This window comes from Ambystoma mexicanum, chromosome 7q, assembly GCF_040938575.1.
Source record: "Ambystoma mexicanum isolate Mex_15411 chromosome 7q, UKY_AmexF1_1, whole genome shotgun sequence".
Taxonomy (NCBI): domain Eukaryota; kingdom Metazoa; phylum Chordata; class Amphibia; order Caudata; family Ambystomatidae; genus Ambystoma; species Ambystoma mexicanum.
In genome coordinates, this window is record NC_090941.1 from 515,032,026 (window position 1) to 515,057,475 (window position 25,450).

General features: G+C 46.0%; 1 protein-coding gene across 1 annotated transcript in view; it reads left to right on the forward strand.

The window, feature by feature from the left end:
• Window positions 1-25,450, forward strand: part of HTR2A (5-hydroxytryptamine receptor 2A) — a 598,195-nt gene that overhangs the window by 164,398 nt on the left and 408,347 nt on the right. The window contains exon 2 of the mRNA XM_069640123.1: window positions 5,934-6,134. Within this exon, the coding sequence (XP_069496224.1) occupies window positions 5,934-6,134 (201 nt within the window). The remainder of the gene's footprint in view (window positions 1-5,933; window positions 6,135-25,450) is intronic.

Sequence of the window (25,450 nt, forward strand, 5' to 3'; positions counted from 1 at the left end):
CATACTAGGGCACTGAAATTATCGCTTCTGGATCAATATCATGCACAAGCTACAAAAGCTGCAGATTATAAACATTCAGGACGCTGGTCTGGGTCCAAAAAAAACAAGCATGGGCAAAGCCAATAGGCAGGGCTTAGTAAAAGCAAATGATAAGATTGTTTTAAAAGTTCCCACAGCACACACATGATTATCCTCTATATTTGCCATTCCCTTACTGTGGCTGCTATCTACGGCCACCTGGTCAGATCTCCTCCTTCCTCTCTGAGTGGGCGGACCTCTCCTCCTCACTCCTGGTCTCAACCTCTCAACTCCTCCTTCTTGGAGACTTTAACATCCACCTGGATGCTTCCTGTCCTCCCTCTGGACTCTTTCACAACCTCTGCGACTCTCTCTCACTCTCTTTTCTCCCCTCTGGCCCAACTCACTCTGCAGGGCACACTCTGGATGTTCTGATCTCCTCAGACCTTCACCTTTCTGCCCCTCTCACCACTCCTCTCTCCTGGAGTGATCACTTTCTCCTTTCCTCCCAGCTCACCCTCTCTACCTCTCATGCCAAGCCACCTCCATCTTTGCCACCCACCTTCTCGGTCATCCGACCCATGAAGCGCATGTCAGTTGAGGCTTTGCCACTTTCTCACCCCCTCCTCCTCTTTTGGCTGACTCTCACCATGACACAGCTCTCTCCACGCTCCACTCTGCTATATCTGATATTCTGGATATTCTTGTCCCTGTCATGAGAATCCGCCTGAAGCCCAAAGCCAAGTGCAACTCCTGGTACGACTCTGACCTGGTCACCCTTAAACGTAAGTGCAGGGTGGCCGAGAGGAAATGGCGTGCTTCATGTACATCCTCTGACAAACTGGCCTGCTGCCTGCTCCAAAGGCAATACTGCCTCTCTGTCCTCACTAAGAAGAGAGCTCTCATCCAAGTCTGCGTCTCTGTGGCATCTAACAACTCGGCTGAACTCTTTAAAATCTGCAGGCAACTGGCCAATCCAGCGGCAGCCTCTACCTCTCCTGTCCCTTCCCAGGCCCTCTGCATGGCACTGGCTTCTCACTTCATATCTAAAACTCAGGACATCCTGTCCTCACTCTCCACCTCTCTCCTCCCTCCCTCTACACCCTGCTCTTCCTCTGGCCCTTCTGCAGCCACCTCTCCTCCCTCCTTCTCTGCCTTTCACCTCTCTCCTCCCTCCCTCTACTCCCTGCTCTTCCTCTGGCCCTTCTGCAGCCACCTATCCTCCCTCCTTCTATGCCTTTCCCCTGTTCTCAGCTGACAAAGTTTCGAGACAAGTCTGATCTATGAAAGTCTCATCAAAATAGGTTCACCCCTGTTACTCCAAAACCATCAAGGACCACACCGACTCCCTGGCTCCTGCCCTGGCCGACTCCTGCAACCACTCCATTGCTACTAGAGTCTTCCCATCCCTCCTAAAGCACTCCTTTGTGCACCCTCTTCTTAAGAAACCCTCTGCCAACCCCTCCTGCCCAGCTAACTATCGCCCAATCTCCAGCACTCCCTTCCTGGGCAAACTACTTGAAAAACTGGCCATCTCCCAGCTTAATCTCCACGCTGAATCTGTTGATTGTCTACATGACCATCAGTCTGGCTTCAGAGTTGCCAGAAGCACAGAAACTGCTCTCCTGAACATCCATGAAGACCTGCTCTCCAACCTTGATTCTAACACCCCCTGTGTCCTCATCTTGTTTGATCTCTCCTCTGCCTTTGACACTGTCAACCATACCATCCTGCTCAAATGTCTTTGTGATAACCTTGGCATCACCGGTCAGGCCCTGGCATGGCTGACTTCTTTCCTCTGTGACTGACCCACCCAGGTACAAATTGGGCCCTTCCTCTCTGCTATCTTTTTCTCTACCTGTGGTGTCGCCCAGGGGTCTTACCTCTCGCTCTGGCTTTTCAACCTATACGTAGCACTTCTCGCCCACCGCATTGCCGCTCTCTGCCCTAACTTTCAGTGCTATGCGGATGACACTCAACTCATGTTCAGGCTGCCCTCCGCCACCTCTTCTCTGTCTCTCATCTCTGACTGTCTGTCTGCTATCCTGGAATGTTGTGCCACCAATGACCTCTGCCTTAATGACAGTAAGACTGAGATTCTCCTCATCGGCACACACGCTCCTTCCTTTCCTGTCACTCTCTGGCCGGCCTCTCTTGGCCCTCTTCCTGCTCCAACCTGTGAGGTTAAAACCTCGGGGTCATCTTTGACTCCACACTCTCCTTCTCTCCTCACATCTCTTATGTCTCTAAGAAGTCACACTACCAGCTGCACCCCCTCAGAGGTATTCTTCCTTTCCTCTCCTTCCCCCAGAAGCTCACTGTCTCCAGAGCTCGGGTTCTCTCTAGGCTGGACTACTGCAACAGCCTCTTTTTAAATCTGCCTTCCTCTACTCTCCGCCTTCTGCAACTCATCCAGAACAGGACTGCGAGACTTGTCCTTGGCCCCAAGCCAGGGATAGTATCTCTCCAGGACTGAAATCTTTGCACTGGCTCCCAGTGGCTGCGAGGATCAAGTTCAAAACCCTCTGCATTGTCTACAAGGCCTTCTGGGGTCTCAATACCTTCAACTCTCTCTTCCCAAATATCTTCCTTCTCAAGCTCTTCATTCATCCGCCTCCAACTCCCTCAGGGTAAGTCGCTTCTCCAAGCAACGAGTTGGTGGTAAATCTTTTTCTTCGGCTGGCGCTTCCCTCTGGAACAGCCTTCCTGCCACCCTGAAACTTGAGGAAAACCACCTACGGTTCCGGAAGCACCTCAAACCATTTCTCTTTGCTTCTGCCTTTTCTCCTCCTCTCCCCTGCTGACCTCCTGGCGGATTTGGAGAATGCACTGGCTACCTGGCCACCCTCTGATCCTGGGCCCAGGCCCCCCCCCCCCCGCCAGTCACACACACACCTGCACTGCCTGCCTGGCATCCCCTGCTCTTTGGGACTGTTTCTGTATCCCTTCAGCCCCACCACCAGCACTTGACACCTGTTGTTTGCACTCACCTTTGCCCTTGCTACCTGCTGGCCGTTACTTTAGTTATTGTTATTATTATTCTCCCATGTACTGCACTGTCCCTTTTCCCCCTCCCCCCTGCACTTTCTCCCTTCCCCCACCCCATGCACTTGCGCGATCTGAATGACACCTGGCCTAGTATGATCGTTGTCTGTCCTCCCTTTGTTCCCCCTCCCTTGCCTCGTCGCGCCTTGAAACACTTGTGTATAGGCGCGTTATAAATGTCATATCATATCATATCAAACGTATTGGCTTTGGCAGTGCGTGTTATTATAAATTTTTTGCTGAAGAAAATTCCCAAAACTTCCACTTCATAATATCTGCCGGATTGGCAGTTTCTCTGTTTGCACTACAGCCTTTTTTTTCCTGTTAGTTCTCTGATCATCACCTATCATGTATGCTCCAGAGATGAGTTGGGGCATACGCACAAAGTCATGTTACTTGGATTAGACACTCTTGCTTTCTTCCCGACAAGAAATATCACAAGCAGCTTTGACAAAAGTGAAGCGCATGCAGCCACCTGCCCTACCCCAAGCAGCAGCTTTGTGCAACATCAAGGAAACAATTGCACTGCCTTGCAAAAACTCTAATTTTTCACTGAATGTGTTCATCTCTAGTAAAATGCAAAATGCTTCCACTGTAATCTATGGTTATGATACATGCTGCAGCTAAAAGTTGTCAGACACAAGGAACATGCACAATACATTGAAATATCAACATGGAGCTGAAACAATGACATTCTCGGGCCTGACATCTACTGTCAGAATGACTGCTGGGGACATAGTGCTCTAGTTAAGATGCAGTGGACCACTGCAAGGCATTCTTTGAATCATGCATCCACTGACTGTCATGGACTGGGAGCCATGCTATTGATTTCTTTAACCACACTTACAGTTTTAGCAATAGACACATGCAAGGCAAGTTCTAATAAAAAATAAGAACATCATTAATTTACTAAGCAGTAAATAATAATAGTATACAATACAATCTATTGCAACATGTGAGTGGAAGCAAATATTAATGTACCAGGAACTATTGAAACAAACTATGCTCTTAAAAAAATATCTGGCTACTCCTGCCCTAATTTACACAGTTGCACTTGTTTCTACAAAATTACTGTTTCTTTCTGATTTCAAAATCATGCACCCTTTCGGCAGCATAGAGCAGCTGTTTGACACCAAGGACCGTAGTCTACATATTGCAGCAATAGCCCAAGCAGGTTGCTAAAACTTTCTTAAGGATGACCTATAAACCACATCGACACAATGATGTCTTTATGCACGTGCCTGACCCCCCCTACCTGGGGTACTGAAGGGGTATCCCCATGTGTTAATATGTTGGTTGGGCGGCTGGCTGGGCTGGGCACGAAATGATGTGCTGAGAGTGTGAGAAACGACATGTGCCTGCAGCAGGCAGGCACGCGACATGCTCCATTACGGTGACTTAAAGATCAAGCAGCAATAAGTCTCGGACGATTCTGCTGCTCCGTGCTCTGCCAGTGCTCTCTCCCACTGTTAAATAAATGCTTGCTAAAAATCATTTTCCTTTATTTTCTTTCAAAAGTTATACATTATTCGGACAAAACAAAGTGAAATGTCCTTAATATGGCATCCTCTTGGGGAAACAGATCACAGAGATGTATAATGTTTATATTTTATTAACAACTAGATAATCCATTTAAAGCTTAGATGAGTATCTCTTGAATTTGACTTCAGGTATGTAATCCCTACATTTTTCACATTGGGAGGGGGGCATGGATTTCAAGGGGGGGGGCGACATGGGTATCGAGGGGGGTGGGAGTAGGACATGGGTTTCTGAGGGGGTTCCAAGGCTATCTGTGCCCAGGGCCCCAGAAATTATTAAGATGGCACTGCATCGACCCCATCACCCTATTCCTGCAAGAGCTCTAATGGTATAGTGAATAAGAAAGAGACACAGTTAAAATCCTATGTTCTGCGTATCAAATCCTACTGGTACAGGCCTTGCTTACTGGCAGAGAGAGACTCTACAATTTGTACCAAAGGTAATTTGTGATCAAGCAAGATCAACCTCATCACCTATGATACAAAGTCCGGGACCTCCATGCCCCACTTGATAACTTTACTTAGTCTCTCATCCGACAAGAAGGCTATTTAAACCGTCTTCTTTAAGAGGCCTTGTGACCACTGTTATCGTGCAAGCTCCTCCTCTAATGAGGGACCAAACACTGCTAACTCATGCACACAGTTGCGCAAAACCTTCACGTTCAATGCCTGCAGAAGAGTCTACCCTGAGGAGTGACCCAACGATTCTACCAGCAACATACTTTTAATCCCCTCGCATGCCCCTGTTTTTTTACTGCTGTGACCTAGCCAATCGGCAACATGGCAGTCTGGTCAAATACAATTTTTTTTAAAACAGCTTGCAAAACCAAATGTAAGTTGGCTTACTGAAGGATTGCGTTTTACCCTGGGCCATTTGAACATTCTGCCCTACTGAAGTCTAAATATCTGTTACCCCTCGTCATGTTTCTTAATGGCAACAAGATCTCAACAGTGCTGCACTTCTGTTTGGCTGGTGATCCTGATGTGCTGTATGGTATGGGGCACTTTCTGTTGGCATAGAGGAAGCGGCTCAAGCATTCATCTGCAGGAGGCACTTCTCCAGGAGCACTTTGTGTATAGTGGCGATTTTATTCTATTTTCTAATGCGCTTAGTTTTATCTATTGTGTATTACTGCATTTAATCAATGATGTGTATTTTATTTGTGAATTTTACTATTTTTATATGCAACCTTTATGACCTATTACTGGTCGAAATAAAGTATTGATTGATTGCTTGATTGATTCAAGGTAGCATCTTTCAAGTTCTTTACTGTTTGTTTGCCTTTTTGGAGAAAAAAAAACTGTAGTTATAAAAATGTATCATTGTTGTAGATTATGAATGGCCTCTGCATCGAAAACTGTGTGCGGTGTGGATATATCTGGACGTGCTCTTCTCCACGGCATCCATCATGCACCTCTGCGCAATCTCCCTGGACCGCTACATCGCCATCCGAAACCCCATCCACCACAGCCGCTTCAACTCGAGAACGAAAGCGTTCACAAAAATCATTGCTGTTTGGACCATATCTGTGGGTAAGTGAGTCGGCGTGTCTTCGTCTGCGGCATCGATTCATTGGCTAGTTGATACTTTTCGGGAAGTGCTGCATCTGCAGTTGTGAACCCCACATTTCTGTGTATTGTGTGTACTGGTGAGAAGTGGAGTGTGGGTGGTAGATCAACCTCACAATTATGGATGAAGGTACCACCACTCCATGGCAAAGCAAGTAAATGTACCAGTTCCAAAATGGCTGCGGCTATATTCAGTTGCAGTGTATAATTTAACAGAATCTTCTTATGATCGTAAATAAAGATGACCCGACAAACAAAGAAGGGGGTATTTTACAAGCTAATTAAAAGGTCGATCTGAAACCTATAGACATTATAGGACACTGCTAAAGTTAATGTGTGAACCAAATACAAGATGCAATTGGAATCAACTAGAATTTCCACCGATTGCGGTGATAGGTGAATGCAGGCATGCACGTTCTAGAAAGTATGACGCGCCAACATGTTATTGAGAATATCAAGCTCCAGATTTGGGGTTTCACAAGCGTACTTAACTAATGGCTGGCATTAGAATACAGATTATTTTCTAGTCAAATCCAGGCAAAAGATGGACACTATTACTGGCAATTGAAACATTCTAAACCGGGCCATACTGTTCAAATGCTTGTATCGATATGGTTTTAGGTATGCGCAATATCACATCTCATGATTGGAAAATGTTGCCATAATTCTTCCGTATCACCCACTGTGGCACTTAAATAAATTAGATTATATTCTAATTGATGTTGTTAGTTTTGGTAAAAATGTACATTATGAACCCGATTCATGGAATTTCTTAAACGGTTCAAAGTAACTTTGCACTGCTGAAAATTGAATTTGCACTGCCGATACAAACTCTGATTCATGGAACTATGCAAAGTGTATTTTTGCAGTACAAAAAGAAGTTTGCACTGCAAAAATACACTTTGCACAGTTCCATGAATCCGGGTTTGTGTCGGCAGTGCAAAGACACTTTTCAGCAGTGCAAATTCACTTTGAAGTGTGCAACAAATTCCATGAATCGGGCTGTATGTTTTTACTGAAATTTGTGTACAACAATCAGATACAATTGTTTGTCTAGTTTGCACTACATAAAAACAAAAAAACAAAACGAATCACAATGTGATTTGGCCTATAGCGTTACAGCGTTACAGGTTGATATGGTTACTCACTTTAAAATCGGGGGGCCTATAGTCAGTCATGTTTTTTTTAAATCCGTTGACCGCTAAGACACTGGGCCTCATTACGATGTTGGCTGTAACCCACCGGTGCGACCCCGTAACACTGGATCCGGTGCCTGACTTCCCAGTGCCACCGGGACATTACAAGTCCCGGTGGCGCTGGAAGTCACGCATCAGATTTTGTTACTCCCCATTCCCATAGGGTCAGACCTGTCGGGCGCAGCGGCAGACTCGTAATGTGGCGGTCCGGAAACAAGGGCGCCGATATGCTTACCGGCACCCTTGTTTTCAGACCGCTACACTTGTAAGGAGGCCCACTTTCTTTTAGTCTCAGTGTTGAGCTCACAAATCAGTTTTGATGGTGAAAGAAAACACCTGCCAATCACGCTCAGTGGATGGAGTCTCTTAGAGGAGTTCAGCTTTTAAATCCTCTAAAGAACACATGAAGACTACAGACACGCACTATTCATACGAGCAAGGCCACTTCCGTCATGTAAAAGGTAGCCACCCCTGACGTCTGATTGGCGTAAAAAAACAACCCAGAGAGTCCATTTTGGAATGCTAGAAATAGGGCCTCTATTCAGCTTGTTCGGGTCTGACATATGGCACTCCCTCCCTGTTCATATTTGGCCAGAACCTGATAGATGCCAAGATAGCAGGTGTGTATGTTAAAGTCTTCTCTCTCTACTTTTTCTTCCATTTCCCCCTGAGAGAATGCAGCACCTAAGAGTGATGGATTGAAAAGCTGTATATTAATCACAGCCACTGGCCAATGCTCTGGGTAGATTTCCATGCTCTTATTGTTTAACCTGATGTACTATTGCAGAAGAGTAAAAACCATATGCAATTAGTCTTGGTCTCACCAGAAAAGGAGCAGCCTGACTGCAAGGTCTCTTCTGCACGAAACCACAAGCAACCCTGGAATACAGGCCAGCGTGCATTGCTAACAAGTTCCAGCGTAGGGTAAATATTTTGCGTAGCTCCTCATGCCGCCATCAGATGATCAAGGAATGGAGAAAAGAAGAGGAGTGTGGGTGGAAGAAAGAGATTAAAAAGAGCAGATGGAGAGGAGATTACTATGAGAGTGAGAAAATGAATGGCCAATTGATTAATACTTAGTCTCCCAACGTATTTCAGAACAAAAGACCCTCATTTTTGCAAAGGAACTGGAGGACTAATCACAAATGGTGGGCTCCATAAACAATACTGACCTGCCCTGGGTCGTACGAAAGTGGCCCACAATTACAAGTGGCATGTACAGAGTATTAACTCATCAATCTACTCCACTTTTGCCCCAAAAAACTGGGCAACACTAACTTGGTAGGCCGGCCCTTAGGCGTTCACCTTTTCTGTCACAGGCCAGTCCGAGCCAGGACCTGCCTCCAAACCTATCGTTCAGTCCGTAACTGAGCATAAAGAACCAGCACGTTCTCTGTGACGCGTATGCTGTGAAATACAGGACTCAAGATACGCTGACCTCATGCGATGCTCTGCCCCTAGAAGGTTCTCGGCATGTTCCCTCTCACTCACTCTAGGCACTTCCAAGAAAGATTATTTCAAAAGGAAACGGAAGAAGATTCTTCTGTGCCAATTAGAGCCACTAACTGTGGTTGTATTGGGGGAAAGGAATCCGCCCGCTGTCGCAGTGGTTTGTCCCATGCATCTCAGGATGGGTCATTTCTGGAGCACATTCCCTCTGGTACTGGATATTGATGTCACAAGATAGGGGACCAATTCTGCACCCTTGTTGGCATGACATTCATTTCTGGTTGATTGATAATTCACACTCGTTTGCAACCTCTTTTATTGGGTACAAACCAACACCAAGACAATGTTATACACAGGTGCATGCTAACCTAAACACTGGGGAAGTAGGCAAAGGCCTCATCCTTTGTCTTCATCCTATCACTTCCAGGATTCATGATAACTGGCCAAGTCTCAGCACCAAGGAAGCAAAGGCATCATGTCAAGGGTCAGCACAGATAGAAAAATATTAGGTGAAAGTGGCTTCTGCACTTCGATAAAGGAGCTGCTAAACTAACCCAGAACAATGGTATAATAATTCATAACCTTCAGCAAGTCACATTTTTGGTTAAATCTAGTCTGAGGTTTGCCAGGTCACTCTGGCATTCTCCACCTGAGTCCATGATTAAGATTTATTCTGCCAAATCCATGCCACCAGTGCTTATGGTGCAGGGGTTTGGGGCCTGGCACATTGTGGTCCTTTGAGAAAGAACGTGCTGTCACTCTAGCCTGGATCCTGTGCAGACGATTACCTGCTGTACACATTTGTATTGGTAAGGAATGATATAGCCAGTCTGATCACCTATTTAGCCCACTATAGCTATCGACTGCAAGATGGAAGAATGCACATCTTGTTGGCCAAGGTTCTCATTGGGGATTTTACACAGAGTGACATAGTTGATAATATCACTTGGTTAACGTTCATAAGAGACACTGGGCCTCATTACAAGTATGGCGGTAAGGCAACAACAGCACTGGTATTGCTACCGGCACCGTTGCTACTGTACCGCCATACTAGGAGTCCTACTCGCGGGTGCCCTTGCAGCCACCAGTCACTGCATTATATAAGTGCTGTGAAACACTGCAGAGTAACAAGTGTGCTTTATTAAACAAAACACGAACACCAATATATTATCAGGGAACATTTTCACTGCATGTGCTTCTGTTGTTGATGATAAGGGCAGGCTTCCACCTACAGTGAAACATTACAGTCAATAAACCTCTGCAATATAACCTTATGGCTTAAAGATTCATCTTTTTGTAACATGTAATTGTTTCCATTACCTTTCATAAAGATACCAGTGGAAGGGGCAGAAGCTTGTGATAGTTGCCAGTAATGAAGAGTGCCTTTCATTGGCCCATTGCTTCTCGACTGCGGTTAAAAAGCCAGACTTATTGGCTTTGCCAGTGCTTGTCGAACTTTTATTTCAGGATACATTAGAGGCAGTGGCAGTGATGTGTTGAAAATGCTGTAGTCCTCAAGTTCTGTTGATTAGATAAATATCAGTGGCACTTAAACCCGAATGTACATTGTCTTTTGTTGGCTGTATGTTCAATATTGAGCAAGATTCACGAAAAATGCTGCACAGTGTATTATTCAATTCTAAAATGCGATTTCTTTTTTCTTTTTTCTTAATTCTTGTGCTTTTGTATATACAAATTGTACATTTACACAAAACAAATCGACTCTTTACATTCTCATAAAAATGATCTCAATTATAATTCTTCACAAAGAAGACTTAAACATCCAGACAACCTGAAATTACTAAAGAAAAATGTCATGTTTCAAACACTCAAATAAAATAAGTAGCTGTACATTCATTTTTATCTGTTAAGTCACTACTGAGCAGTTTAGTTACCATTGCCAAGTCCAAAATACCTTGCGATGTATGAATAAGACACTCATTTAGCATTGAATTATGAAATTTTTTGTATTACAAATTGGTTTCAATTGTATGATTGCCTTAAAGGTATTAGTTGCATGTCCTTGTCGTATCAAGGTATTTCTCTGTTGCAGGGTTCTGCCAGCCGAGGCTCTCCAGAGGGCATATTACAGAAATTGTGCATTAGTGAAAGTGCAATTATCACTAGAAACGGCATCACCCTAGTGCAAAAAAAACTGTATTGTAAAATGCCTTTGTAAACCAGAGCAAGTTTCGTGCTAGTGCTAGGAGTAGAACAAACATTGGCCTGATACCAAAATCCATGATAAGAATATTTGTTACATTGCAGAGATGTTTGGGGTAATTGTGTTAATTTTACTGGCAATTTCATTGTTGAAAGAATTGCAGTTGTTTCCTATTATTTTGTTTTGTATTGTTTTGGGAAAGGTGGGGCATTCTCTTTTCCAATGTTCCTGGTGAAAGAGCTGAAACGCTGGCACCGCAACTCTACTCCACTTCCATTTCCCATGGTTTTACTGTTTATCCGTTTAATTACTTGTTTCTAATGTTGTCTCCCTGCCACCACTTTTCACACTTCTAGTGCTTCTTTTTTAACACTGCCCCTCCTATTTTGGTGTTGAAAACATGTAAAAAGATTGACATGAAGAAATATTCCTCTGCCGCCTACATAGAAATAGAAAGATTGTCCAGGAGTGGAGAGTTTTCTTTAGTTTGCCACCAATTAGAAGTACATGAGAAATACTGTATTGTCCAGCTGCAAGCTTGCTGGTTCAGGATGGTGATGAGCGCTTTGCCTCTTCAGCAACTAGACTTTCCAATAACAATCGTATTGATTGTTATTGGAAAGAATATTATTGATTGGCTGCCGCTGTGTGCAAATTGGGAAAAATATCCACTGTTGTTCATAGAAGAAATGCACCAACATCCCCTGGTAGTAGTTGGACAACTGCACACATTTCCTATGAAAATATAAGAACAATGGCAGCCCTTTACTGAGAATTAGAACAGTGAGCATGCAACGCTGCATGTCTGCAACTAGGAACACTTCCTTTAAGCTTTAGCCACTCTGAGCTGAACAATGGCTACATGTCTTCCAGAGTTTTAATGGAGGCTATTCTCCCCTTCTGTTGAAAGGCAAATTTTACAGCAGAGAGTTGTCCAAGATGGACTGCCTAACTAACTGACAACAATGTATTGTACGTAGATGAATGTTTAGAGTAGCCAATGTATTGCACTTAGATACATTTGAGGTGAGGCAATATATTGCACTTAGATTAATGTTGAGGTTAGCTAATGTATTGCACTTAAATTAATTCTGAAGTGTAGATACTGCATTGAATTTAGCGAAATCTCTGGCTGTAGCCAGATATTGAATCCAGGTGCACTTTTGAGCATAGCCACCGTGCTTTAACCCAGCCATACTTCTGAGTATAGATGCCAGATTGTACTGGGTACTGCTGCCCTCTAAATCCTGCCTCTGTGTTGCAAGCGTACTACACTGTGAAACCTGCCACAGTCCTAACCATCCCTTCTCCTCTCCTGCATACCTCCCAAGTACCACACACACCCTAAAGGGCCAGCCACACTAGACACAAAACACACAAACCATACATCCTCTAAAACAAACATCCACAAACAACAAACAATCCCAGACACTGCACCTTGCCCCTCCAGACACAACAAGCCAGTGCACACAATCAAAGCGCACTTAGAAAGCCGGCATGCACAGACGCCGGTTCCTCCTGGTTCCCCAAGCATCTACAAAAGAGTGTAATGTCTATCCTATGCCTCTTGCCTCACTAACCCACTCCACCCTCTTTCCTACATCTGAGCACCTTTAGACCATGCAAATGGTAGCGGTGTGTGGTCTAAGTCAAAATAACATAACAACAACCCCATGCTGTATGATGTGGAGGGGATTAATTTGTGTGACAGACAACAGTGCAATGTTTGTTGGGTTTATAGGACAGAAAACATCAGGGTCCAAATCCTTGAAGGACCACTCAGCCCTTCATCCTTCTGAGGTTAATAAAAATGAGTACTATTGAGTTGGGTAGCCAACCCAATCTGTCTATAGCACCAAGATACCACTGTGGGGGTGAACGTGTGCTCTACAAATGCACCTGGTATGCTATGTTATGAGGGTGGCTGACAAAGACAGCCTTTTGGCCACTGGCAATGAAGCAAGCCTAGTTATGCCCCTTCTCTTGGCTATCGGAGTAGCTTCAGAATAGTACCACTATAGTACCCCTAAGCTCCCCTTCTCAATGCTACCCCTCATCCCTGAAAAGGAAAACTCTGAGGACTTGGCAGGTGTCTCCCCCAGGCTGTGCAGAGATATTTAGCTCTACTGTGAACGCTGGCTCACGGTGTCACCATCTGCACCCGACTCTGTGTGGGACCCATGCCATCGATTAGTGGCTCCAGCAGTCAACCTGTTATGCTCTGCGCCTAGAAGTCCACGGATGAGCCACCAGGTGCCCCCGGCACTTTTCTACATGTGTTTTGAATTGGGATTCGTCTGAACCAGGGTGTTTGTCAATGTTCATTGTTAACCCCTTTCTGAACTCCTGTCTAGGGCTTGCAATGTCCGGCTTCTTAAACTGCATAGAAGCTCCATCCAGAGGCGCCAACCATTGCTTATGAAACAATAATGTATGTGTGCCAGCTGAGCCTCAGACCCCTATCCGATTGTGTTGTTATGCCTTTGGGCATTGATAGACTAGATAGTGAGAAATGGGCTAACATTAAGTAGTGGCACAAGGACATTCCTGATGCTAGGGCCTAAACATTGTGTAGGACCGTTCCATGTCTACACTTGTTTTAATCTCTACACAGCTATATCTGGTCCAAGACCAGGAATTTAGGAGCGTGATTAGACACTGAGCTTCGCACACCGATCAATTTAAAGTAGTCTTCAAATTCACTGCATTCACATGAGCTCAGAAAGCATTTAATGTTTCTATCCCTATCTCAGAAAGGTCATTAGTTATGCTAACATCAAAGGGTAAACCAGCGGCCAGTACATGAGTCTTCTCCGCTGCTGGGTTTACAGGTGGCATCTCATTACACAGCACAGACTTTCATCTGGTCCCTGGGCTCAGAGAAAGGAAACATGTCCCTTTCCTACCCATGTTTCTATTTTAACAAGGTTTAGGTGTCACCTTGTACAGGACCCCAATTGCCCCAAAACAGGTATGCAGCACCACTCTCCTAGTGGGTCATGATAATCTTAGGGACAAATGTTTGACAAATTCTTGCACCAGGTATTGTAGCGAAATTTAGACAACAATTTTCCATCTGAACTCATAGGGGCTGATTTAGATGTTTGGCTCAGTAGGGTCATTATTTGGAAAATTGTCTGGACATGTGCACATGAAGGTGCAAGCAATGAGGGCCTTTCAGGCGCACCTCCTCAGAGGCATTCTCCCGTTCCTCACCTTCCCCCAGGAACTCAATGTCTCGGGAGCTCTGCTCCTCTCTAGGCTGGACTACTACAACTGCCTCTTCCTCAATCTGCCCAAATCCACCCTTTGCCCCCTTCAACTAATCTAGAATAGGACTGCGAGACTTATCCTTGGCCTCAAGCCGAGGGACCCCATCTCTCCAGCCCTAAAATCTCCCCACTAAGTCCTGGCTGCTGCAACGATCAAGTTCAAGACCCTCTGCATCATTCACAATGCTTTTCTGGGGCCTGGGACCCCGCTACATTCAACACCCTCTCCCTAAATTCCTCCCTGCTAGAGCCCTTCGGTCTTCTAGCTCCAACTCTCTGCAGATCCGACAATTTTCCAAGCAGAGAGTGGGAGGTAGATCAAGCGTGGGGTAAACCTCTCTGTTCCGCAGGAGCCTCCCTCTGGAATGGCCTCCTTTCCCTCTCAGGCTTTAACCGGATCTCCTTAAATTCTGGAAGCTTCCCAAGACCCTCCTCTTCTCTTCTTCGCTCCCTCTCCCCCTCCCCGTCTAATGCCCCCTCTGCCACATTTTGACTGGCTTCTTGGTTCCTTCTGATTCATACAGGGCACCCTCCCCTTTTTTGTCCTGTGGTGCCTTGAAACGCCATTTTCCGCGTAGGTGCATTATGAATACCCAATAAAATAAAAAAAATCAACATAAAAGTGACAGTATTGTGCCTCGCATGCACTCCTGCTGAGAACCAGTGCTGTGGCAGGAGGAAGGGGTTTGCGGTAGGGAAATACGTTATTTAAAAAGTGAATTAATGACATTTAAAAAAAGTTTGTGATTGGCGCTTGCTGGGCGACGTATTTGTGTTTACATACTGTCATGTATGAGGGCTGTTAAAATGCTATTTTTCAGGTAGATTTGAAGCTACGTTCTCTTTGGATCTCTCTGTTTTGGTTTACTCCGCTGGCGTTTATTTGGGGTTTTATTTGGGGTTATGCATGTGGGTGCTATAACAGTTGCAGAGCCTGCAAAGCGCCACGGCAATGATACTCACGGGGCTATGCCACTTCGATCAAATGGCACCTGCTCGGCGAGCACTTCATTGGTTGTCAATGGAGAGCAGGATCGAGTTTGAGTCCCTCTGCATTGCTCACAAAGTCCGGTATTGCGTAGGTCCCGGGTACATGATGGGGCCAATACCTGTCTACATTTGCTAAAGAAAAACCTGGAGGATGATGTCATCGGACCGCGGCTGCCTTTACCCCGAGACTCCGCCCACACACACTGCCCACATTTAAAAAATAAAAAAATAAACGTCAAATGACGCCAATCTGATCGAGATTTGCACTCATTTGCCCATACCTCAATGTGATTGGCTACTATCTGTGTATAGCTAATCACATTGAAGAATGGGCAGAGTTACTGCAAGGGCCGGAAATCCAAGAGACACCACACTCTTCCCTGGAGACCCAGAGTAGAGTTTAAAAACCCAGACTCTCCGGGATAAACCCAGACACTAGACAGGTATGATGGAGGCATTTCAAAGAATTCCACCTCTTCTCCTTGACACTGGAAGCTTCCTTGCACCTTGTCATAGCTAAAACGAAATTCGACAACTGCCGCTTGCGAATGTTTATCACCATCTTGTGGAACTCACTTCCTGTCTCTCTCAGGGGAGAAAGTGGATCCTCTCCAGGTCAAAAGAGCCCGGGAGATGCTGCTCTACCGTAAATAATGTCAGTTGACCATTGCACTGGAAGCCGAGATCATGTTACAAGTGTTAGGAAGCTACCAGTCTTCTGGTGACAGTGTGCTAAATTAAACAATGTAACACAGCCGAACATTGAACAAGGACCAATGAAAACTTCCCAGAAGGAGCACTCGGGTAAAAAAAAATGACACTCACCAAGGCAATGTGTTCTGTCCTGTGTGTCACCAAACAGCAACTACGCCAGCTGTTCCGTGGCAAACTACAGCACCACACAATGGCCCACAAACGTGCCACTGCACACTGGCAAAAGAGTGCAAACTTTAGTTTACTGCCTGGCCTGCGAAAGTTCCAGGTGCCAAGACACCATTAGTACCATTCACACCACAGGTCAAGTATGAGGCATGAAACAACTTTGAGAAAAAGGCATCTTCCTGAAAGTCAGCTCACTGGTCCACTCTGCAGCTTTTCTTAAGACATGCAAAGGTCACAGCAGTAGGGACAAGATATGCCCCCTCACCTAAGAGTGAGATTCCTGTTTGGTCTCTGACCTCAGTTAGTTTCATCCTGACTAAGTAATGAAACGGCCTCCATTTTCCATGCAAATTGTATACGAATTTCAAGCGCGCCTTTTCCCGTACTCAGCAGGCTTGCTTTCTTTCCGGAACATTCCATCAAATGAGAATCTCCCTGTAAATTGACCTCATAAAGTCAGCGGTTCTGCAAGAGTGCAAGCGGCTTCAAGAATTGTGGTGTTGCACGTGTTCGTCTGTTTTTCCACTTCGTAGAATGTTGTCAGCTCATTTAATGTGTACTTATTTCATTTATGTTTCTTTCACCAAAACTCGCAAGGCTTTCCCCCTCGTTTTACGTCATGATTTCTATGTAACATCAAGCCGGTTGGTCACATCATGCCTCGTTTTTAGCAAGCCTTTGCGTGTTACATCATGGCCATTTGTTGCATCGTGCTTGTTTGATACATCATGCAAGTATGACAGGTAAAGCCTGACTGACATACCCTTTGCTTTGCTTGTGTAGACCCAGTGTTAGGCCATGCGTCCTGCTCTCTGCAGGTCATAGATATCCGACTCCCGCTAGCAGGACCTTCTGCCCACCTGCCCACTGGCAAACACCACTACATCCAAAAGCAAAAGATAGGGAATGTCTACTGAAAATTGACCCCTCCACCCCCCACAGCAGGAAACAGGTAGGAAATAGTGGGAGCCTTTGGTACTAGATCCACCTTCCAGAACCTCTCACCCCACAAACCCAGGGACCTGCACTAGGACAGCCCACCACAGACAACTACATCAGCGACTACACCACCAGCACCACCGGGTCAGGCAATAGGCAGGGGTGTGCATTTCAAATCCCGCAACGCACACCGTAACATAGCTTGGTGAATGATCAATCATTTCTGGCATGCATCGTACACTACAAGAGCGTGAAACTGAACGGCCATTTGCAAACGTCGCCTGACTTATCAATTGTTTTTCTATATCACAAATGATATGTTGCAAAGTATTAATATCTTTGAAGCATTTAACATTTAATGCAATTGTTTGTGAAGGCGAAGACAGACTTCCACTAAAGACAGTGTCAGAATGTTTAATTGCATGGGACAGGTGAGCAAGCCATGGGCAGCGCTGCTGAACTGGATAGCAGGAAGAGAAAACCACATGCTGTTTTGTGTGTTCGTTCCCATTAAAATAGTGAATGGGAATTCTGGCATTTAATACATTTTGGGATTTGCCCAATGTTGTGTTATTAAAGGGACCGAAGGATACAGCTATTTGCTTGGGATCACTGTATTTAATTGGAAACAACTCTTGCCATCAACAGAGAGGTAAGGAAGCCAAGTTGGAGGCGGTAAAATAAGTAGTGTTCTTATAAGGGGACAGTGGAGGGGCAGATGGGCTGATGCCATGGGGCATTCTTGCACCTGCCTCCTCCTGAGTATGCCCGGAACTCTATGTAGCTTCCATCCCCCATGCTCAGCATGTCCACATAGACTGCCGGAAGGGGCAAGAATCAAGAGGCGAAGTGGAAGGAAGCCGCTGATGATATGGAATATACCAGACCTTTGCCCCTGATATCCTCTTCGACATTTTGCCACCATTTTCACTGTGGGGAGTTTGCTCTACCTAGGGACTCAGTCCAGGTTTGGCCCTTTACTGTTGCGATTATACGGCCATTGCGTACTGCACAATTGAGAGTTTCTGCTATTCCTTGGATGTCCTTTGGCGGTGGATGGAATTACCACATGAGGTAATTCCACCTGAGTCGTCACTGTTCGATGAGGTACTACCTCCGTGTGAAAGGAGGAACTGAGTTTATTTTATGGATCCTCGACCCATAATAATGCAGAGAGGTGAAACAAGCGGCATCTCTGAATGCTGCCCGCCGTACCGCCACCGCATAACCCTCAACGGGGCCCTTAGTGTCCCTTTCACATCCAAAGCAATTCCCGCCTCATCACAAGGAGAGCGATAATGCAGCCAGCCATCGGACAGAGGAATCATTCTTGTTCACACCCACTTGATGGATTTTGTGGAACCTGTCGCAGTACCTTCAGTGTCTTCCTGCCTCATCAATAATACTCCAGCAACATTTCCAGCATGTCGTCATCCCAATCCCCACTCAAATAATGGGTGATGGTGAACAGGTGAAAGGCCAGCTTTGCTGTACTCTGCATTGCCCGCTGAAGTGTAGTAGTTGCACTGAGAAATCACAAGGGGCTGTTTGTGTAGGGGGACGGACATAGATGGATATCCCGCAGATATCCCCAGTTTTGAGACCCCGCGCACGACTGGCAGAGCATTGGTTCACCGCAGTGCTGCGGTTTAGTGCTGGCGGGTTGCTAGAATAAGGCAGTGCTAGGAAGCTGCCTAGAAGGCCTCCAGCAGACACGCTCCATGGGCCACCATTTTGTCCCTAATACCATAACAAATTAGCTGCATCAAAAGGGAGCGGGGAAAGGGGCCTGGGGAGGGTCTCAAAATGGTACTTCTCCTGCTGCAGTGTAAATCCCAGCGCCTCCACTGTAGTCAAACATATTGTCTCGAAAGCCAACTTGAGGCCTCGCGGCTCTCATGGAAGACCTCCACCTGTTCCCTATTATCCATTATGCAGATGCGTCCCCGCCGTAATGCGTAATTAGTCATCTCCTTCACAGCTATAGCACACGAGACCCAGAGCAGAATGTGGCAATTAAGCGAGCGGGAAAGAGGCAGGACCACCTTGTTATGGGCCTATCTTCAAAGAATGCGCAGGGACGGGGTCCCAGGTGGAGCAGCAGAGATGCGCAACAGCTGTTCCTCCCCATCCAGCCGGGCCAGTGATTGACAATGTACACAGCCCGCCGGCTTCACAGAAGCAGGGAAGTACATTAAATGCAGCAACCACTGGCTTTCGGCCTTTGTGACAGCATTTCTTTTTTAAAGTTAGTCCATGATATTAAATAAAATAGGGAGACAGCGAGAGAGGCGGAGAGAAAGAAGGCCAGGAGCGGCGTAAAGGTCAGAGCATCCCTCGGGCTGATGGAAGCGTAATGAAGGTAAAGCACGCCATTGCTGGCAAGGAGGACAAGGCATGCATTAAACGGTGTTCTGATCAGATAAAAAACAGTCCATGGCGCTAGAGTCGCGTGTCAGGTTGCTTTCCTCCTCAGGGATTGGGTGATGCCCCTCCCCGCCCACCCCCGTGCCCCACAGTCTTGGACGCGCTTTATAGAAATGCTCTCCCTCTGTGTCACAAAGACGTTCGCCCTTGTTCGGGAAGCTTTGTGAGGCTTTGGCTGACGGGCAGAGAGTGACAATGTAAATTAAAATCGCCCATACTTCTGCGCTTGCAACGTGTCCCATTGGTTAGCATGGCCGGGCTTCTTTCCGGAATAATCCTTTCAGACTGCCACGTCAGAATGATCTAGAACGGAAGCAAGATCACAAAGCAAAGCATTTATACTGCCATCCCAAACGCTGTGCTTCTGAATCTGTTCTGTCTTTCTCGTCAAGGTAGATACGGAGTGTCAGGGCCATGCCCGCCCTGACTTCTGCCACCCTAAGCAAAAGGGAATTTTGCTGTCCCAACCACCATCAAACCCATATTTTCTGACCCCATGCCCTACCCCCATTAGCTCCCTGAAAGAGGGCGCTGGCCAGTCAAGAAGCTCGGAATGCTGGCTGTATTCTCTGGTACAAAACCCGCGTTCCGGACAGCCTAAGCGCTGTTGGCCTGCGCCTGCTTCCCTTCCTTGCTCCTCCTTCCCTACGTGTGTAGGTCATACCTGTGTGCTAAGGGTGTGTTAAACCTGTAAACAAAAGAAATCTTTCCTCGAGGTGAGGTGCCGCGCTCCATTTTTGGAGTCTGTTTCCTTGATGATGTTGTGGCCATCCTCAGAAAAGGGAACGCAGCGTTGCAACCTCAAGGTAGGATTTCTATTTTTTAAAGTTATACACAACCTTAGCACGCGCGTAGGAACTACACTGGTGCTAATGGCAATGTAACCTTCGGGGGCGTTACCTGCTTGGTTGACCTGGCACTGAGGGTTATATTGCCTCGATTGGGCTTAGCCAGTGCTTTAAGAAGGGTGAGAAATTGAAGAGGGGTAAGAAATTGAGGGGGGGCCCATTTGGGGGGGTGGCTTGCATGATGGGCGTGGCCTAAAGAAGAGCATCTGCAATGAACAGGGCGGGGTCTCGTCTGCATAACTAAGCACATACTGCAACACTGCTGGTACAACCAAAACGTGTGGTCCTGGCCAAATCATTTAATTGCACTGTTGAGAGTGAGGCTTTTTAAAAAGAGAGAAAGTTGGCTGCTTTTAATATAAAATACAAGCAGTCCTTGCATTCGGGGAGGGGGTCCTACCAACAACTTGACCGGAGGGCCCCGGCAGGGCCCCGGCTCAGCCTCACTTTTTGGAGACTGCCGGGCCCCAGCCCCAGCAGGGCCCGGCCCACTTAAAGCACTGGCTCCTCCATGGATCAACGCTTACCTATTTTTGCATGCACCTCAGAATCGGGCCGGAGTCTCCCTGTGGCTTTTTGATGTAGAGCTGCACATTTCAATAGGCAGTGCACCGAAGTTCAGCTTTTAACAGTTTGAGAAGTTGTCCTAAATCACACAGATTGGACTTTGTATATGTATAGGCTTTTGTCAAACATTGATACATAGAGTAAACAATCAGTCCGTTCAGTGCATTGGCCTTTTGCAAATGGCACCCAAAGTGCTGCTTGTCGATAACTTATCAGAAACATGAGAACGAAATGACAAATAGTGATTTCTATTGCTTTTATAAAGTGCATTCACCAAGCTGGAGGTTTGCTACTGATTGAACATCTCTTCGGCATCAGCTGAATATGTGGCCAACTGCTTGGCTTTCAAGCGAACCGTGCATGTGTTCTTGGCCGCATCCATACCTGCAATGTTCATTGTATATTGCAGCAGCCAAGTAACATAAAGTTTGAGATCATGGAAAAAAGGTGCAATTTCCTTTTTCATCCCAATTTTCCTGCGTCTGTGATAACAAATGAAGTGAAAATATTTTGCCTCAAATGCAGTGCATCGTTCACATTTGAAAGTGTTACACAATGTTATTGAAATTATAGAAAAACAAGCAATGATATAACATAAGCAGTAATTAACCCTTTCCCTCAATGTCCAGAAAGCTATGGGACTACAAAAGGGACATTATAGATCACTCTGCAAAGGCAAATACCATATCCGATGGATTCTGTACTCTTTATTCCTTACTGTCTGAACTCTGCTGTCTCCAGTGATAATGGAGCCCATAATGGCTGTCCCGTCATGAGGTTAATACAGTCAAATATTAACCCTTTTGTCTCCACTCCTGTTGTGCTGGTTACTCTCAGCCCTAAGCTGTTAAAGGCACAACAGGGAATGGAGACAAGAGGGTGTTAATGGTGGGTGGGGACGCTGTGCATTTCCTGAGCTGTGAATAACAAAAGTGCCAGCCAGCCACAGCTTCAAGCAAACTAGTTTGAGCGAAGCTGTGACTGCCCTGCACATCTGTCAGTAACAGCTACTTGACTTGATGATGGTGGGCTCATCTCCCGTTGCGGCTGTAGCCGTATCCAGACAATGACCCGCCGTCAAGTGATGGGACCAGGGGACCCCGGTAGGGCCCTGGTTCAGCCTCACATTTTGGGGACTGCCGGGGCCCAGCCCAGGCAGGCCCCAGCCCACTTAAAGCACAGGGCTTAGCCCCGTTCACACACCAGCTATGACTGCCACATTCACAAGTTCCCCTGTTGCCATGATCCTTCAAACCTTATTTTCATAACATGGTAAAGTTCCAGAAAACACACACACACCCACACAGACACGAGAGAGACAGATACGTGCGCACACACTGCAAGCTGCATTCGTAAACAGAAAATACAACACCAAACAAATACATGCACAGCATGAGCAGGGTTAGAGCAAGCTTCCATTACAAGTATGTATGGTAGGGGAGAGACAAGTATCCCTTACAAATCATACAGCATAGGCAGGGCACGTGGAACTTTACTGAAAAAAAGAGTACAGCATAGGCAGGGCAGTGTATGCTTCAAGCACAAAAAGATACATCATTTACTTCTGTTCACGAGGAGAGGAATTCGCTAACGGGCCCATTGGTCAGCACTCACCCTCTAGAACATGTAAGACAAGATAGCTGCACCATGTGAGGACAGGGGGTGCAGGATTCACTTACTCGGACATGATTCAATAACGAGTTTGGCAAAGGGAAGTCTGTTTAATGATACATTCATCAAACAGGGAAACAAATGGGAATCAGCTGTAGTGCGATCATCGGTCTCGCTCAGACTTCCACGAACTTCAGTTGAACAACAATTTTTATAGGCACAAATCGTCATCACTGATGTCTAATTTCTATAAAAAATCATCATGCAATATAATTGGTTAGGAAAGGTAACTTAAATATAGGTGTTATATCTGTGTATGATAATGGAGCATGTAGATTGGATTGGATAACTCTTATCGGGTGGGCCTCTACGCCCATCCTTCTATATCACACGTGATTGACGTCACTACAAGTACGACGTCTCATTGGCTACAGTGTCAATAGGACCCTAGATTACATGGTCCATTGTGATTGGGCAAGTTACACTCCTAAACATAAATCTCCACTTTAATTAGCAGCATGCAGAATAGACACCCCCGTGCCTGGTGTCCCAAGTTTCACCCTGCCTCCCTTCCATCAATGAGTGTTTTAGGGCGACGTGTCAATTAGTTGGCTAATGATGGCCTCGAAACTGTAGTCTCTTATCGGGAAACGTTATGGCATCCTCGGGTCCTGGATGACATCAGGCGATGGTACTTCTTCGCGCCTGGCTGGTCACGTGTTAGTTCACCATGAATCTGCTTCAGTTTCCAGATTTTAGTACATTTAATTCTGTGTCGAACTAGCCACCTGCATGGGCCCCCCGTATCTTCACCTCCATGAGGCAGGCTGGTATGCTCTGAAGTTGGAGTCTTGTGAGCTGACGCTTTCCTCCCCTTCTCCGGTTGACTTCGATTTCCTAGGCATGAACCGCTCTTTGTTGAACTTCGATTCCGCTCCTTCTCTTGCTTTAGGCTGGGTTTCAAAACTTGGCCTGGAAGGACTCTGACCGCCTGGGTACATTTTCTGCTTTTACAAAATGGAGTCACACTTGTATAATGTGCCTTATTGAGGTAGATATAAGGTTGGGGCTTGCCGCTCTATCTTCTAATAAGCATTGCAAGCAATATCGATTTCTTAGCATCTTGCGTTTCACGCCTATTTACACACGTTTAACAGGACGGTTGCTTCCATCTTGTCTCGTAACACTGTTTCCTGGTGTTGTACCATTGTCTCCTCTCTGTGCCTATTCCATTCAATTTCGTAGTTACTCGCACTGGCGTGTTATCTTCGATAGCTGCTCTTGTTCGTTCTCAAATCTGTTCAGGCCCTTGTGTCATATCGACTGGCCTTCTGTTAAGGCTTTTGGGGTCTCTTCGTGGACTGTGTGTAGGTACTCCTCATTTCGTATCAGCGGCTGGTATGGCTGTCTGATAGGGTACCGTGCTGCCCAGGGTTGTCTGGTTATGGGTGCTTCAACCGGTATGGATCTTCTGATGTATACTGGGCAGAGTCCCACTGCAGCTCTTTGTAGGTTAATTTGCTCTTCATACGTCACATACCTTGGCAAGCGCGTTCCTGGTGCCTCGAAATGAGGGGGAGGGGTGCAGGCCATGTCTGGGACCTCCTCTACATTCCCCCTCTGGTCGGTTCATCGACCACTTCTGCAATCCCCTTTGCATTCATTTCTTTTGTTTCTTCAGTGTCATGCTCTTCGTCCTCTGTGTTGGTACATGATGGTGTGAATGTGTGAGCCTTTGGAGTGCATATTTTTATCACTCCCTTCAAACTCCCTGCTGTCTTCACATGTTCGTCTTTGTTCCACGTCATTAGCTGACATTGTCCATTTGGGCTGCAGTAGATCCATTTTCCCTCATACCTTCTTCATTTCTTAGGGTATGTGAACTTTGTTCCTTCTGGCGCAAATTTGCTGGCTTTCACAAAGTCTCTTATTTCTTCATCAGTCAGGTCTCTGGGCTTCCATCCTGGTTCGATATTAATCATTATTTTCATCCCTATGGCCTTATTCGCAGTTTTCTGGCACTGTGTAATGATTATCTTGATTACACAGAATCCTAGCAATACCATTGCTAGTAAAGCTCCCAGAAACTTGAATATATCTGCCATCCATTGTGGGACCCACGAGAATAGGTCTCCAAACCAGCTGTCATCGTCTATTTCGTTACTTTCATCGATCATCTGTTTTTTTAGGCTGGTCTGCATGCTTATAGCCTCTGTTAGGGTTCCGTTTTCTTCATCGTGTAATGGTGCGAATGTGCAACATGATTCTCCGATTTTTGCATAAACACCTCCATCCATTTCTGTGATCATGTCAAGCACATATCTGTTCTGGAGGGTCATCAGTCCAATTGCTCTCAGCTCTTCTTTGATCACGTTGAATCCTTTTATGGTGGTATTGATGGTCGGCAATAACTCCCATCTGGTTATCTGCAACCATTTAGCATTCACTCCAACTTGGATGTGGGGCAGGAGCAGTGTTGTGAATACTGTTGAGGTGAGACTGAACAGCCTGTGTTCATACAGGATTGCATGCAATGCCTCTTCTGATTTGGGAGAAAAGTAATTTTCCCTTTTCATCCTGGATATCAGTTCCACAGATCTTCTTCTTCTTCTTAGATGAGCATCTGCTTTCGGGAAACTGTCCAACTTCAGGTCATTTTTAGGAATCACTAGTGCGGGAACGTGGAAGTTCACTAGTGTGCATATGCCTCCCCAGTTTTTCGGCAGTCTTATGTATGCCTTGGATCCACACGCCCAGTAATGGTCCATAATAACTGCGGTTCCTTGTGTCATTCTTGGAGCTTCAAAGATTCGTCCGCAGTTTTGATTCTCTCCCATCTTCCTTGTACCATTGTTTCCTAAGCATAGTTTCAGGCTCTCCAGTGGCACTATCTGCAGGGGTCCCCCTCTATCTTCGACCCATGTTAGTAACTTCA